The sequence below is a fragment of the Glandiceps talaboti genome, chromosome 16 (genome assembly GCF_964340395.1).
Source record: "Glandiceps talaboti chromosome 16, keGlaTala1.1, whole genome shotgun sequence".
Classification (NCBI taxonomy): Eukaryota; Metazoa; Hemichordata; class Enteropneusta; family Spengelidae; genus Glandiceps; species Glandiceps talaboti.
The window spans coordinates 761,176-780,024 of record NC_135564.1 but is presented as its reverse complement, the minus strand read 5'-3'; the positions used below and the strand labels follow the sequence as shown (position 1 = coordinate 780,024).

The window sequence follows — 18,849 nt, the reverse complement described above, 5'->3', positions numbered from 1 at the left end:
TGATTCTGACATTACGCCCGTTGATTCTGACATTACGCCTGACAGGCTAGTACTTGGTTGTGTCTCTCTATCATTTAACATCCAAGAACACTTAACATCAAAAAGTGTTAAATTTAGACCTGGACACTTAGACAATTTGTAAACAGAGCTAGAAGACCGACTTATCTAAGAGTACTCATTCTGTTGCTCATTTCTTTACTTAGAAGACTAACAAAACAAACAAATCTCTTAATACCACACTTAGTCTTACATAAATTCACATACCTCCATTATTAAACTATTTCAACTAATATCACACAGAATTTTTGTTGAAAACAATTTAAAAGGGTGAAATCTATGAGAACGCTCATACTTTTTATCTTTTTACCAGGGACCTCCTTAAATATTATCATTAAATCTATAGAACAGCTGTCCATTCCATCAAATAAACTCCTTCCCTCCTCTCACCAGGGTTCTCTACTAACAGTGCCTAAAGAATCCACTGTCCTGATGTTATTTACTGACAAGCTACCTGGTATATGCTAGTGATGTCAAATTTCACTTTGGACAATTTCTTAATGTTATAATGTCCATTTCACTGACATGTATTTGTTTATATTGTGGTTGTCTGGACAAGCTTTACATGTATTCAGATACATTAGGAGTGGCTGTCTCCTTATGTTGGTCATCTTGACATGAAGTCTTTGAGGCTTTTCAAAAAGGAATCACAGAAGCAACAATAATAGAAAAGTCAGACCCGGTTTTAACAATTGGTGTCTTCTTATCAATAATACCGGTACAATGAAATACTGACAGAATTCAGTACCAGGTTATTCCACAGTCATTGCACGATTGATAACATTTCTAGTAAAGTAGAAAGTTTTATATGTCTTACCTGTGTCTTGGGCTATCATTCTGCCAGACTTCTTGACTTCATCAAACTTGTTATAGATGACAGACAATCTGTGATGGACAGAGTAATAAACAAGTACTGTGTCACAACAAAGCCCTGATCTCAATGTATTATCAACAATACTAAAGTGTGAACTGTTGTGGTCGAGTGAGGGCGCTCTTCAAGACATCTCAGTATTCAGTCTGAGGTATTTGTACTTGCAAGTAGTTTACTAGTGCTTTACATGTTACATGTAGATGTGTATGTGTGTGTGTGTGTGTGTGTGTGTGTGTGTGTGTGAATGTGTGTGTGTGTGTGTGTGTGCATAAGTTCATACTATATGAAAGCTTCCATATTCTTCTATTTGATGAAGCTTACTTGATCATCATAAGTTATTTAAGAAAGCTAGAACAACATGTATACATGTACATGGATTTAGTGACGCCATTTTCAACATTAAACAGACTAATTAACAATTATATTGTAAGTTACATTATTTCTGGTGACAACAGAGGGTTATGCTGGTAGTAATAAGTTATCACCACATCATTCAATACATGTAATATCCTCTGCTGTAAAATAAAGATCTGTGACAAAACTCATCAAATTCTGTTATGAGATGCATTTTGTAAACATAATATCTATTTACATAACTTCTACATGTACATATGATATAGTCTGTTTTTTCAAGGACAGTACATGATGATCAAATTTACATATATACTGCTTATTCACAGCAAATGTACCTTTCCTGATTTCTCATTGTTAAATGGCAAATATGACAGTTTCCAGTACCCTATTGACTGAAACTGGAAATATACTATGAACCTAGATATTTTCACTACTGGTAAATTTGTCAATTTTACAGTTTTCAGCTAGTTCTCAAAGACTAATTTTTCACTAATTACCAAACTGGTACACTGTTTTCATGTATGAGAAGGCATTTTAGTCACTATTTATTTTTTGCACTTTTGTTTTCCAGTGAAATAAAGAAAAATAAGTCGAAAGCAAAATTTTCATGTTTACAGTAACTGTCACATGGCTGGATAAATTCATGTCCTGATCATTTTAATAGCACTTTGTACAATTACAAACATCTCTGTTATTTGGTTTACATGTTAAGTATACAACATCTGGGAAAACCCATGCATGCTACATGTACATAACTTTATACAGAGACCAAGTAATAATCAAACAATAGGTTTATCTTAGATTTGTAAAACATTTTACTTCCAACAAATATAACTAAACTTCCTGTTCGTTTTCAATGCTGTATATGTGATCTACATGCACTTCTCTGAAGTCAAATATAACATACACATTCAAACAGACATAGACACAGAACTAGACAAAGACACACAGACTGACACAGACACACATATAGACACAGACAGACACAGACAGACACAGACACAGACACAGACACAGACACAGACACAGACACAGACACAGACACAGACACCCAAATAGATCCTACTCCATGCTGTTTCAACACATTGAACTCCACATAATGCTGGTGTATATACCATTCCACACATACACTGTACATATTAAATGCTGGTATATATTCCCCTCCACACACACTATACATAATGCAGGCGTATGTTCCACTCTACACACACTGTTCAAATGCTAGTATATATTCCCCTCCACACACACTGTACATAATGATGGAATATGTTCCACTCTACACACACTGTACACAATTTCATCTAACTTACCTTGATGATGGAATCCCTTTCTTTCCCAAATCAATTCTTACTTTCTCTCCAACATGTCGATAAATCTCAACCAAAGTGTTAATAGCTGTGTCTCGAACCTACAAACAATTCATATATGGCAAATTAGATGTCTTGCAGAATAAAAACATTTTCAAAAGGCGAAAAACTTATAATGGGAAGAAATACTATGGCTGAATACAATAGACATAATACAAGTATTGAAGATACTGGGAATACAAATAAGAAATGGTTCGTTGTCATGGGGATGATTCAAATCTGTAAAGTTGTAGTATATTATGGTGTAATAATATATCTGCATGTATGAGTATGTGTCAGTCTGTCTGTCTGTCTGTCTGTCTGTCTGTCTGTCTGTCTGCATGCATGAATGCATGCATGCATGCATGTATGTATGTATGAGTGTGTGTGCGCGTACATGCATGCATGTATGTATGTATGTATGTATGTATGTGTGTGTGTGTGTGTGTGCGTGTGTGCGTGCGTGCGTATGTATGTATGTATGTATGTATGTATGTATGTATGTATGTATGTATGTACGTACATGTAGTTATTTATGAATGTATATACATGTATGTATGTATTCATTCATTCACTGACTTTAGTTGACAAGAGAAACAAATAATTTTTTGACCTTTGATAAAGTAGATGTATTTTGGTACAAATAATACAGTGTATGCTTACAATATAAAAATAAAGAACACTTATAAAATGGACTCTGTACCTAATGTGAATAATAAAACTAAGGATATACATAAATTGACACTATAAAAGTAATAGTATGAGTCACACCAATCAACCTATGATGTTACAAATTATAAAATTACTTGAAGGCTATAAACAGAAGCTACCTTATAATCAGTCAGTCACATAAAAACTTTGTGTAGTATTTCACCCTGAAGGTATGGTTGATTCAAAATTTGAATAGCCAATATCACTTTGTCTGAACTCATAAATTACTGAGTATTTAAATATAATGCAAAATATAACTACTTCTCGTCTGTTTTATTTGTGTATAGAGTTCAATCTATTCTGTTTTTGCTAACTTTTTATGACCCTGGTAGCCACATCGCCACACAAAAAAGATTTGGTAAAATTTGCATCGACTTGCATATTTTGCTCGATTAATTTTCAAAATAAATTTGGATAGCAGCTTTATTTGAGATTCATTATATAATATACAATTGTTTTTCCACACAATTTTGAGGAAATTGTAGAACAAAAATCTTGCTAGCTGTAACACTGTTCATGACAGTATTTGAAATGATGTGGGTGTACAAAATGTTTGTACAGAGTAAATTCAACACAGGCAGATTGCAGGAAAGTTCAGTCAGTTTTGAAGGGCATTTTTGAAGTGGTCTGGCACAACTTAATAATTTGATGTTGCATTGTTTAATTGTCAAACTGTTGAATTATAGCAAAGTCTTCAATGTTGTTCGCAACATTTCAGTTTTAATATCAAAGTTGTCCATAGACCATAAGATTAGTTATTGTGGGTGATACTTTATTCACCTACAACACAGTGTAGACAGTACACACAGTGAATGAATGAATGAAAGAAATTTATTTCACCAGATAACAAAAATAAGCTACACTTTGAAAGAAACATACGATACAAATATACAAAATGAATAATCTTTTAGTCTAAATTGTCAACTCTTGTTTAGAAACAAGTGCCAGTGGCAAGGCTGCACTAAAAGTTAACATTAATTCTCGGTTATAATAACATTATACTGACACTGGATTTTTGGAATGTCTTCAGGGTAAGCTAAATCAGTGCTTTTGATAAGGGCATTAAGTTCAAAAAATCTACCCAAGTTCCCTATGCATTCAACTGTGAAGTGTGAGTATTCCACACCAAAATTATGCAAGTTCATACCAAAATTTCCCTTCTGTTGCCAGGGTTTTGCACCGTAATTATGCTAAATGATTTAAAAATGTACCTTATTTTTACCATATTCCCCTTTGACACTATAACTCCATACCAGAATTTCTTTACAAGGCATGGAAATTCAAATCCATACAAATTTCACCAGATGTCTTCTCTCTGTTACTTGGGTTTGTAAGCTTATCAAAGGTGCTGTACAATAAAACATCAACATATATCCTAACATTAAATTTTGATGATTTACAAAAAAAAACTGATCTTGAAGTTGACTTACCTGGCTATTGGGGTCTCCTAATAATTTGCATATGGATGGTACAACTTTAGCTAATGACAACGAAGAGGCACCATACCTGGAAAAAAATCAAGTCAATTTGACTCCGTTTTTATAATGCTGAAATCTGAGATGTTGGATCACATGATATAACAATTAATGTTTAATGTAATCATTTGTAATATGAAATTCAATATAGACAGTGATGAATAAAATGTAATGTTAGACGGGATATTTATAAGTTATTTATAAAACACGTATGAAAAATATGGCTTAGAAAATGTCAAATGTTGAAAACAAAAAGACTTGCCAGCACTAATCCAACCACGCAGACTCTAATACATATATGCATGTACACAAACAGTAACCCACACAAAACTGGCTGTAATATTCTATTCAATTATGTATTTTGACATTTAATAATAATGTTAACACAGGGCTGGTGCAGGCATTACTGGCAACCCTTTCAGTTACTAACACATGCTGGTGGGGTATTAGTATCAGCTTGGTGTTACCACTGAGTTTGTCTGGTGTTAACAGAGAACTGGTGCAGGCGTGGCCCTTTCAGTTACTAACACATGCTGGTGGGGTATTAGTATCAGCTTGGTGTTAGCACTGAGTTTGTCTGGTGTTTGCATAGAACTGGTGCAGGCGTTGGCCCTTCCAGTTGCTAACACATGCTGGGGGAGTATTAGTATCAGCTTGGTGTTACCACTGAGTTTGTCTGGTGTTAACAGAGAACTGGTGCAGGTGTTGGCCCTTCCAGTTGCTAACACACGCTGGTGAAGTGTTAGTGCCAGTCTTGATTTACCACTGAGCTAGCCAGATGTTAACATACATGTAGGGCTGGTGCAGGAATTACCCCTTCAAGTTATCACATACTGATGACACTAGTAAGATGTTAGTACCAGCCTGGTGTTGGCAATGAGGTCGCCTGTTACTATGGGCTAGTGTAGGCATAAGCCCTTCAAGTTGCTAACACATGCTGATGACACTGGTAAGATGTTAGTACCAGCCTGGTGTTGGCAATGATGTCGCCTGTTAATATGGGCTAGTGTAGGCATAAGCCCTTCAAGTTGCTAACACATGCTGATGGCACTGGTGAAGTACAGGGCTAGCCTAGCATTCCCACCGAGCAAGCAAAGCATTAGCTTATTTGGACAATAAAGTTGGGTGCACTGTACAGTATAAATCAAAACATAGTCATAGTGCATATTCAGGTACGAAACATTTGCAGATTACCCCTGGCTATGATTACAATGTACTATATACTTTCAGAGCTTGATTTATATGCAAATATGTTTGTCCCCTGGGAAGCCATGATCCATGGTACCATCAGTGTTGGCTGTCTTCTATTGTCTTTTTACATCATCATACTTTTGCGTCTATTCTTGCGTCAAAAGAGTTATTTTTTTCTGACGGACTTAATAATAATGGAAATACTTACGTGTTAATTGTTTGCATGAGACATAAAAGTACTTCTTCACGAACTCTGAAGTTCTTATGAGAAAATGCTCGCATCAAACGTTCAAATAATGCCTGAAAATGAATAAGACAATCAAAATTAATCAATCAGAGAAAACTTGATAATACATGTAACTGTGTTCCATACTAACAGCTTCTCTACTTCCAGGAGTTGTTTTGGAGATGTAGGAACCACTTCCAGTGAATGACCACAGTTTTAAAGTGTTTGTCTTTGCCAAGTTATATACTATGTCTGTGAAGTAGAAACGCTAGATTTCCTGTGACAAGGCATGAAATCCATGTGATGCCACACACAATTGTGCAAACATTTTAATCAGCTTACCTGTGGCGTTGATGCAGCCATCATCAACTTTTGTCGAAAGGGTAAAAAGAATTAAGTCATTACTAAAATTGGAAGGCGAGCAGCAGATTTCCTATGACTAAGAACCAAACTATAGGGTCGTTCTCACTAGAGCCTTTTCGATGGTGTCGACAACGTTGTTTATATCAATTTATGTCAACACCGTCGGAAAAAACGTGTCAGAACAGTTGACAACGTTGCTACAACGGCGGAGATTAACGCCGGCGTAAACAGCTGGACCTGCAATGGTGCGCCGACGCAAATTCCTCCAAACGCTTTCACGACGGCGTAAACGCCCTCTCGCGACGACATTCGTCTATATAACCACCTCTGACCTTTACTTCTGATCAGTGTTCACAAGGCCAACGACTGATACAGATGGGATGGCAGAACAACGTGCGACTCCTATCATTATCATATACGCTCTATTCACTGGCGTTAAAGCATTGTTCAGAAAGCCAAACAGCATGACCATGAAACGCATGGTCGATCACCTACGGTATCGTTCAAAATTCCTTGTATACCCATTAGTGACCAAAGGAAGCAACTCTTGTTCATGAACATGATCCAGAAGTTGACGACTAAAGCGTTGGACACCTCTTGATCGCATATGAAGGTGAAGCAACATGCTGCACATCCGCCATTCTTGTTTACCATGAGTTGTAACATATACATATATTGATCCGTAGAGGCTGCGTTACGCCGCCGATTCTCCCAAAACAACGACCTAAATGACTGCGTGTGGACGCCAGTACGGATTAAGAGTTAATCCGTCGGTGTTTACCGATCAAACAACGTTGCATTTCGACAACCTCGTTGCACTAGTGAGAACATGGCTTATATCTTGTCCTATACACACACATTCCCACCATGATGTAACAGTGTTACAGGTACATTAGTAGTACATTGCCTTCTCCACTAAAGGTACACTCGTGTAGGGCATCACTAATGTCCCACTGTATGACTTGCCACTGGTACATAGTGTCAACTTTCAGTGTTACTTTATTGTACACACTTCAGTCTACTGTCAGTGGTATAGTGTACTTTCAGTGGTACTGGTAGCCCACCAGTTGTGGTACAATAGTGTACTTCACCGTTGACGTACCACTGCATAACTTCACAGCTGGTACATCATATGTAGTACAGTGAGCAACTCTGCAGATGGTAACTCTAAAAACAACTAGGTATACAGACATAGCACCAATTAGAGTACCAGCAAAGTTACACCATAGTACATGTATAGTTACATTTGTGGGAAAGTTGCATGTCTAATAGAATTCTGTAAAACCTTGAAAAAACTGAAACATCTCACCTGTGGTGATGCTGCAGCAATCATCAATTTTTGTAGGAAAGCTTGTGCCTGATCTCTGACTTGATCTTTACCATCACCTAGTCTGTCAATTACTGCTGATAGTACTATGAAGAAAGATAATAACAAACAAATAATTAATATATCAGTTGTATGTTGGGAGTCATGATGGTTGATTGGTGAGAGTAGTTCGTTTGTTATCTGTACAGTGCTGGTTGTAGAGTCATGGTGGTTGATTGGTTACAGTAGTTCGTTTGTAGTGCTGGTTGTAGAGTTATGATGGTTGAATGGTTAGAGTCTGAGTAGCCAGCTTGGATGCTTCATGAGTTATGGTATTCAATATTCATTATTTGATTATTTAGAGCAGTTTGAGCTCAGAACACTTGTAACTTTGTTTAGGAAGAACACTTCCATATGTACATGTATACAACATATAACATTGTACTGGTCAACAACATCACTTTGGTCATCTATAAACAGCTCCCTCTACAGGGCACTTTAGGTGAAGTCCAAGTGCATTAGTGGGAACAAAGCATAGACAGTGTGTGTACACTCCCAGATCAATAAACTGTATTCAGCCTACAAGGATTCAACTGCAGTAAATGTCATAACTTTATGTATGGATAATAAAGGAGTACAATTAATCAATAGATTGCCATCAACTATATCTCACAGTGTCTCTACATAAATTGCATTTGTCACCTGTTTTTGGTATATCAGATTATTGGTTTTGGGTGGTAAATAGGTAAACCGTAAAGTCTATCTTCCTAAGGTGTAACTGTTTTATTGAAGTTCTCCTAGAATCACTGCAATAACATATGCATTACACAGTAGAAACTGCAAGGGTTCTCACACCATGCATGCATGGTGAGAACACTATCATGGCAGTAAGATCAGCCAGATCAAAGGTCAAATCTACAGTCTTATTGAAAGAGATATCCATAAAATCTACCCTAGTTCTTATTTCCCTTATTTCACCTTAATACCCTAAAAATCATTGTGAAATATACAGAAACCAAAAATATGTATACAGAAGTTTGGACAAATGTACAGGAACACAGACTTTTAATTTGCAACTCGAATGTGATGTATATTCTTGTCCAACACACACTCAGCTGATTACCAGGGACTGAGGGTACTGTTCTACTACTGACATGTAATGTTTAAAAGGTGGATAAAAACAAAAGAGAGAACAATACGTGTACAAAACACACTGTCTTTTTATAAGTACAAGTATACCATGCAGTCTGACCATCAATGACATACAAATCAATTGTTCCAATCTCCATTCTCTTTCTCTAAATGATAACAATAGACCAATTTACAAGTAACTGTCACCCTGTGTTTTGGAAAGGTATTTTCTTGTATGGTTCATTCAAACATAATTTACGGATTTTCTCTGCGACAATGCCAACAGAACAAAAGTGAAGTCGTACATCCTGCGGTGAAATTTCTGAACAAAGGAAAGAACATAGTTCTTCACTGTCCTACACAGAAAGGTTTTTATTTCTTTTTACAGGAAATAAGTAAACAAATCGATAAATTGAAGAATGAAGACATGTTTATAACATAATGGAGGTGATCTACGAAATACTAACTGCTACAATGTAATCAACATAATGGAGGTGATCTACGAAATACTGACTGCTACAATGTAATCAACATAGGTATAGAGTGGAAAACGCTAGATGAAAGACATCGTATCACCAGTCTTATGATGTTCCATAAGATTAATAATCACCTTGTCGACATTGATATACATGTACCATTTCAATGAAAACAACGTGTACATCCCTCACGTTCTGAGAACACACTGGCCTATCACATATCAGCTTCGAAATACGATTATATCACTTGTATTCTTTCTATCCACACACGTGCAGAGTCTGAAATCAGCTCCCTGAAGATTATGTACACAAAACAACTCCTGATGCATTTAAAAATTCCACCAGTGCCAATAAAGTTTAGCTGTGTTTATGTATTTGTATTTATTTGTTTATTTAATTGCACACGCCAGGCATACGTCACATTTCCAGGGTCTGAGCCTTCATTTATTAAGTTGATCCTTATACTAGAAGAAGAAGATCAGGACAGAGGCACTAAATAAATCACAAACTTTCTCCCCTTTCCATCACTTCATTGATCACCTCAGTACGTTTGTTTTGAAGGATTTGCTTTCCGCTTTTACAGAATCTGTCTTATATCTGTAACATACTAAATCGTAAGCTATATACTCGTATTTCATACAGAAGAGGTGTAGATAGTCACTTCAGAAAACAACTTTGGAACAATTATGACATCTCATTTGAAAGCTACATACACATAGTTGCTTCAAAAACTAGATATTCTCAGACGTAGAATATCCTGAATGTTGCACCATGGGAAATGTGATGATAAATATGAATCAATCATAATGTAAACAATTGTGTTCAGTTATTCTGACCATTGTAGGAGGTATATTTTATGGATACCTCCAGTTTAGGTATTAACTGCAGATAATCCCATAGTCCTTTGTGTCTGAGCAAAATCACTCTGGATTACAAGTTTCCTACATAAATTATCACCAGCCTGTCTACTTACTGTATTTGTGACTACTACACTCATTCAATATCTGGTGATAGTCAACTAGTATAGCAGTCACAGATCGAGCGAATAAACGAGACTAAATATCAGAAGTTCAAATTCTTACCTGTTGAGATATGTATTTTGAAGCCTTCTTTCATACGATCTGCCAAAGCACCAAGAATTTCAAGTCCTAGTAGAGAAACCTGAAAACAAGAAAATAGATACGTGAAATGAAAATCTCAATAAATCATCAAAAATAATACACAAATTACAATTTTTCCATTTTTCATCTTCACATTAAATGAACACAGAGACCTTTTGACATTTGGTAAAAAATTTGTAGCCTGGACTATCCATGCATACAGCAGATCTTTGAATTGATGTTACAATAATACTTGAAGTCTAAATCATTCCTTGAGTTTACTACAACAAGGGTGACACATGTCTGCAGTCCAAAACACATCTGCTTTCTTACTATTTCAAACTCATAATGGTGAATGAGTAAGTTTATCTCCAATGACCTGCACTGTTTTTACTTTCTTAGTTCTACCATAGACCCTCCACCCAGTGGGTGGGTGGAGGGTCTGGTTCTACATGGCTTTTTTGGGGGGAAATGTACTGTATACACCACCATAGCTATACCACTGCACAGCAACAGTACTGACAAAATAAACACAAATGATATATAAAGGAAAATTTCTTGTCGATATTTTTCTACAGACTTGTTTTGGTTACAAGGGAAAAGAATAGACATATTGTAGGCATAGGAATAACCATGTACACATACATGTAAAGTCCTATGACTCTTTAAGGGGTGATCCCTAAGTGTTGACTTCAAGTCTAGAACACTACTAAAGGACATACGCATATTGTAGTGGTACACACACAAATACTTAAGCAGCAGTTACAACAACTACACAATGAATACCTGGTTACACATCTTTGCAAATTAGTGATACATTAGAAAATGTTTTGTACTGAAATCTCCCCAAACACTGGCTTAAATTCTTCAATTCTGGTATAAAAATACCACCTACATGACAAAATCTAGATGTTACCAATACAACCATACCTTACAACATGCAAAGGTGTACCACGGAGAGGAAAATCTTCTGATCAACTTTTCAACAAGGATAAACGTACTCAAGTTTATGCCATTTTATCAGAGTGTGTTGACAGCAACAACATCCCTGTAATCACCTCAATACCTACTAATTTCTTGGCAGTGAACATGCTGTTGCATAAGTTAAATTCATGCATGCCATTGTTTGGCTAGTTTACCTGTCTACAGTATGTATGTATATGTATGTATGGTTAATTAAAGCAGTACAAAACTCAAGTACATTGGTCATAACTAATTCAATTCTCCTTCCACACATCTATACATTGTACATTGTAGTATTCAGTATAGATAATCTACCACAAAATTTGAACACAGCGGTGTTTACTCTGACAAATAAAATTATTAATACATGGGATGGTATTTCATGAAGTTTCAATGTAAGGCGATGAATATTCATTTATAGTCCATTAGTCAATTCATCCTGGTTTTCAGATTTAATGACAGGTTTGTTGTGGTTAACTTATTATATTCACTGACCCCATACTGCATACCCCTTTGCATAGTATGTGTACATGCAGGCTACTGCATTCCATATTGGACAGTGTGTGTACATGTGGATAACTGCATCTCCCCTTTGCACAGTATGCGTGCATGTGGGTTACTGCATCATCCCATTGCACAGTATGCGTGCATGTGGGTTACTGCATCCCTCCATTGCACAGTATGCATGTGTATATGTGGATTACTGCATCCCCCATGCATTGCACAGTTTGTGTACATGCAGGCAACTGCATTCCCCATTGCACAGTGTGTGCACATGTGGGTTCCTGCATCCTCCCTTTGCACAGTATGTGTACATGGAGGCTACTGCACCCCACCCCCATTGCACAGTATGTGTACATGGAGGCTACTGCACCCCCACCCCCATTGCAGTGTGTGTACATGCAGGCTACTGTATCTCCCAATTGCACAGTATGTGTACCGGTACATGCAGGCTACTGCATCTCCCCATTGCACAGTATGTGTACTGGTACATGCAGGCTACTGCATCTCCCCATTGCACAGTATGTGTATGTGCATGCTACTGCATCTCCCCATTGCACAGTATGTGTACCGGTACTTGCAGGCTACTGCATCTCCCCATTGCACAGTATGTGTACATGCAGGCTACTGAATCCGACATGGTGAGTTAGGATACTGCATACCTAGTGTACAGAGAGTTACAGTTACTACATGCCCATTGCATGGTTGGTTGGTTACTACGTTACCATTGCAGAGTTGGTTATGGGGTACTACACCACCCTTTGAAAACTGGGATACAGCATCATCCATTGTAAAGTGAGTTACTGCAATATGCATCCTGCATTGCACATGGGGGTTATTACATCCTCCATTGCAAAGTGGGTTACTGCACCCTCCATTGCAAGTGGGTTACTGCATCCTGCATTGCAAAGTGGGTTACTGCATCCTGCATTGCAAAGTGGGTTACCGGTAGTGCATACTACTAAGTACGTTATTGCATCCCCATTGTAGTGAGTTATGGATTACTACATCCCATAGTACATGTATAGTGAGTTACTGAATCCCAATTGCAAAATCAATTACTACACATGTATATCCCCATTGCAAAGAGCGTTACTTACTACAGTATCCCATTCTAACATTGGTTATTGCATCTTGCACTGTTCAGTGATTTACTGCATACATTATATCAGTTGGATATCACACATTACATTGCATGATGTATCATTGCACCCTCCATTGCAAAATGGGTTACTGCTGGGTTGCTGGTTTCTTAATTCTTATTGAGGTGTTAGTGAGTGCATAGACTGTCTATGGTGAGTGGTATGCATTTTACATGTCTGCTAACCTACATGTATATGTGTGTATTTGTATGAATGCCTGATACTAGAGATATCTCGCAACTGGTACCTTCACTGTTAACAGCTGTATATACATGTCTATATATGTAGTAGTATGTACAATGTATATGCACACTATTAACACTACTGCATGTGTATGTAAATCTATAGCTAGAGGTGTAAACATCATGATTTATTATGTTGTGGTTCATTTCATTGAAAAATTATCAGTGTACGATGTACTTTAAACCTTAGAGTGCTATGTAGTGTACTGTAATATGATCCATCAGGTTTCATCATTTCCCATTTAGACTTAGACTGGAAATAGGATATTTTACATCCAGTGTTTACTTTGTAATATTTAATATCTAACTTTGACAAAACAATGAGGAATGGGATCACAATGTTTATGGTTGTAACATGTTGTGTTAGCAATGAGTCATGCAAAGTACCAAAAAACTACACTGCTATTCTAAGACCTAACACATCAAAATGTGATACATTGTAATTTTATTTTTGTATACAAAGCTTGACAGAATATTAAAGGATGTGAACCTTGTCAGAAAAAATACAAATGTCGCTTGTTTGAGTATATGTGCGTATCTTTTAGTATATGTACCTAAATAAATTCTCTGTGAAATGTTAACCAGTACAGTGTGTGGATTAAATTGAAAGGACAACTCTACATCAAAATATTAATAGAAATTATTCTACACTTGTGCTCCAGAGGTCAAGGGTCATATGGAGTCACTGAGGGGTCATGAGAAAAAAAGGTGTTCCGCTCAGTGGTGTTGTGACTTTAAAAGGATGCATTGAGAGAAACTGTAGTCTGGGGTGACAGGGTGACAGAAACCTATTACCAGGGTCTAATAGTGAAAAGGAACTAACAAAGGACAAGCCTTTTCTTCCATTGACGGTTACAAGCACAGACCTACTGTACTGCACTTACAGTTTCATTATTATGCTAATACAAAATGACATTATAATTGTTAGTGATATTTAAACTGCAGCTTGTTTTGCTCCTGGTCCAGGGTTGAGACTGGTTTACATCCGAATGAGAAAAGAAGAAATATCACTACAGTTCAATTTATGTAGACAGGTTAAATACTTTCAATGCAATGCTTGCGGCTCGTGACCTAAAGTAGCAGTTCCTGCCAAGAACCTTTTGTCAAACTTTTTCTAAGGCCATCAAAGTTGATTACCAAGAAACAATACTACTTTGCGAATAAAAAAAACCTCAATGTCAAATCTTCATATCTATATTTCTTCTATTGTTTTCATAACACAGTGACGATTTAAATACCAGACACAAATACAGCACTGGCTGTAATGTCAAATGTCATGGCAAGATCACCTCAGTTGTACTTTTGTCTATGGGTGAATTGTTTGTGTTCCAAATTTTGCTGTACACAAAAAAATGTAGAACAACACCCCATTACTCAAGATACTTAGATCTTTGATACACTGCTCACATTACAGCACAAACAATGATACATCCACATAAATAGTTTGAAATTGTTTTGTCCACTGATGCACTGACTAAATTTGACATCTGTTTAGTTACGCTTTGAAAGATACAATGAATGTGTTATTTGACTTGTGGTAAACATGCCTGCATGTATACAAGCACAGTCTTGCCAATGAATATTTGACATTAGTTAAAGTATATCTCTGCATAAATAAAAGTACAAATGTCTCTCCAGGTTATTATACTGGGATACATATACACTTTGAGTGTTTGTTATGGCTAATTGAGTTGTTTTGTACAATGGATATCTCATGTTTGGCTCTCCTCACGATTTTCATAACAGTTGTTATCTGACAACAACAGTAAAGAATTTACATCAGGAGAGGTCAATGCTAGGATTGTTGGGAAAATGTACTGATTTCAAATAAAAATATGCATAAGAATAGCATTATTTTGTACTATTACAATATCTCTGGGAGGGGGAGGAGGGGGTTCATCGCATGTACACACACTGGATGGTAAGCAGGTAAAATCTACCAGAATTCCCAAGTCATTTTACCAGAATTCCCTCCATTACAATTATGATACGATGTATTGTAACTATGTCAGTTTTACTGTATTTTTCCTCTTTCTGTTACAGTGGTTTCCAAACTGAAATATGTGGTGATTTATCAAATGATGATGGTTGACATATCATACAACTGGGATTGTAAATTATGTAATGACAAGGTCTAAGCTATTTTCAAGATTAAATATGAATATAGGACAGCACTGACTTAGTGATTTTAGTAAATGGGTCAGCGCTGACTCAATGATTTTAGTAAATGGGAAGAATCATCACAGAAAAGTCAAAATTTTGTCTAAAATTATGCTCCTTTAATTCATAGAATGGTTTTAAGATTCTTTTTACTAACGATAAAATACTCTGTCCTATAATTTTGACGAGGGACTGGTCACCCTTCCTTGTAAAACACCTGGGCAACTTATAAATGATAATGTAATAGTGTTAGTTCTTATATAACGTTTTCCCACGCTGTGCTCAAAGCGCTCTACAATTATTACCCTCGGTACGGATCTATTGCGACACAATGCCCTTAAATTCCTCAACTTGCTGGGGAGAGACTTAACCAAGTTCCCACCTTCAACAAAACACTGACAGCCATAAATCAAATACTGAATACATCTAACATACATTTATATGTACATTTGATTAAAATCAGCATAAAGGAATCAGAATAATATAATTTCAATGTGTTTCCGGTATCCTTTGTATTATATCTATCGGAGTTCAATACATAATAACAGTCATAATCCTACCAGCGACAATAGTCTGTTATTACAATTCATACAACTATCTATTTTTACTTCAAGCTACAATCATACAATGACGTCTGTATATGTATATATGCCAGAGTAATGACTCTACATCTATGGCTTTATGTGGCATGAAAATGATATCTTTTATGTACACACTGAATTTTTTGTTCTTATTTATACACTATACCATATATGGTTAAAGTTCCTAATATGGTAGTAGTCACATGGCTGGACTAATACATAGTAGTCACATGGTTGGACTGCAGTGTTTTCATTCCAGCTGACAGCTTGGATCCAGGCTTGGACTATGGTACTAGCACAGTAGTAGTTGTTATAATAACTATATGTATCTACCATGTGCTACTTTTATACAAAGTATTAACTACATATATACCACACAAGCTAAGGTGTACACATTCAAACAGGAAATACGGGATTACTTTCTGGACATTCTACCTCACAAAAAGCACAAAAAATTTATATCAATGGTTTTCAAATGTTCAATATCACCTCTCTTTTGCTCAATATTTCATAAACTAAGCTTGTGATATGATTTATTGTACCCAAATATTATTATTCTACTTTCAGTTTCAACCGGATAATACATGTGACAAAACTAAGATCACCTTAGCAGATTTCCTCTACATTTCCTTAGTAAGGACAGCTCTAGGAAATTTTCAAGTTACAATAATATAACATTTACATATCACTGCATGTGAAGTATGAATTAAAGTAATATCATAACACCAATCACCAGCCAATGTTTTGACATGTGATCAGTTGTAATCCAATTAAATGGCAATGTTTGACATGTGATCAGATGTAATCCAATCACCAGCCAATGTTTTGACATGTGATCAGATGTAATCCAATCAGCTGCCAATGTTTGACATGTGATCAGATGTAATCCAATCAAATGCCAATGTTTTGACATGAGACCAGTTGTAATCCAATCAAATGCCATTGTTTGACGTGATCAGATGTAATCCAATCAAATGGCAATGTTTTGACATGGACCAGTTGTAATCCAATCAAATGCTAATGTTTTGATATGTGATCAGTTGTAATCAAAGACGTGTATTATAAAAAATGTTTAAATATTTATTATTTCTACTTTCAAGTTATGACATTGTGACTGTCATAACTTGATGTCAGACTTTGTCATGACATGTACAACTCACCCACAGACTTTCCCATGGCCTCGCTGTACACATTAGAATAGTGCATGTCTGGCAGGTATCAAATGACTCTTGTATAACCGAAACTGAAATCACTTCTTGATTTGTTGTAGAGGAACCAATCATTAAGTAAAGAATTTTGTTTACAATCATTTGAGAAAGTGAAGAATACTAGTACAATGTAAAGTCTCGTTAGGAAATACATGTACAAAAGGACAGTATTTATACAAGATGGTCAGAGTTTGTTAACTTGTACATACTAATCAACATCCACAAATATAATACTGCATGTACCTCAACCTGCTGTACTGTGTTGTACACATTTCGCCAATTCTACTAGCAAATTGACACAGCTTATTTCCAAACATAACATAATTACATCTTGTTTACTGGGGTTGGTGAAGTACAAGAACTAACTTGTATGGTGTAAACAGACAGTCTCAGTCTATGCTTTCAGAAACACAGAAAAGGTCTATAGTTTACCTAAGTTACAATAAATGACACATCTTTTGCACTGCTGTAGCTCAATGGTAAAGTCCTTCTCTTTCTGAAGGCATGTCAGATAGGGATGGACAAGAAAAGCAGTTTAATTCAGGGGGGGGGGGGTGAATATAATAATTACCATGTTAGATCATTCAAAATGTGGAGTAGAGCTGTTAGCATTATCTACATATTGTTCTGACTGCAAATATCAAAACATTTTTCTTTTGGTTGGTGAAAAAGGCAATTTAATGTATTTAGTTTGTATATATGTGACTCTATACTTTGTAGCTGTAAGTGTAATGACAGAGAAAGTGAAAGTGCAATGTTGACTTTGAGTTAACAGACTTTACCTAAATTGGGACACTATCACTCCTTTGCATCTGTGTTTAGGAAATGCTATGGTCTGTAGGACATGACATTCAAGGCTATACAACACATATGGTGTATAACAAACAAGGTTAGACTAGTTCTAATTATGACATATACCATGTGTAGTGGATGATTCACTGACTACTTTTGATGCCAAACTTAGCAATGTCATACATCAAAGTGACTTCGTGAAGGTTAATTTAGGTGACTAATAAAGATAATCTCATTCCCTGTGACACATAAATTCATTCATTCACTTCATTCATATCTTTAATAGCTTTGTATCAATCTTGTCTTTCATAATCATTCACTAAATCATGATAAGAAAACAGATAAAATTAATTACATGTATTCATGTGAATATCATCAGACAGATATACACATTTCACCATTTCAAACATTTCCATAAATATGAAAAATATCACCACTATGTCTATTTCTATAGTCATGAAATTATTTGCATTTGACACAAGGTTCCACTCAGACTATTTGCATATGAATATCAATATTTGCATATATATCTTCTATATTCATAGTTATTTGCATATGAAACACATTCTACTCATCATTTGCATATATATTTGCATATTCATAGTGATTTGCACCTAACACTACTGCTGCAGGGTGATGATTTGCATGCAGAA

At 36.0% G+C, this 18,849-nt stretch overlaps 1 protein-coding gene across 9 annotated transcripts in view; it reads right to left on the bottom strand.

Annotated features, from left to right (window-relative positions):
- The window catches only part of LOC144447817 (CLIP-associating protein 1-like), a 95,739-nt gene that overhangs the window by 62,069 nt on the left and 14,821 nt on the right, over window positions 1-18,849 (bottom strand). For all 9 annotated transcript variants that reach the window (XM_078137905.1, XM_078137913.1, XM_078137909.1 and 6 more), the window contains exons 2-7: window positions 10,590-10,668; window positions 7,904-8,007; window positions 6,214-6,305; window positions 4,770-4,845; window positions 2,593-2,690; window positions 875-942 (exon numbers count right to left, since the gene is read on the bottom strand). In XM_078137905.1, the coding sequence (XP_077994031.1) occupies window positions 875-942; window positions 2,593-2,690; window positions 4,770-4,845; window positions 6,214-6,305; window positions 7,904-8,007; window positions 10,590-10,668 (517 nt within the window). The remainder of the gene's footprint in view (window positions 1-874; window positions 943-2,592; window positions 2,691-4,769; window positions 4,846-6,213; window positions 6,306-7,903; window positions 8,008-10,589; window positions 10,669-18,849) is intronic.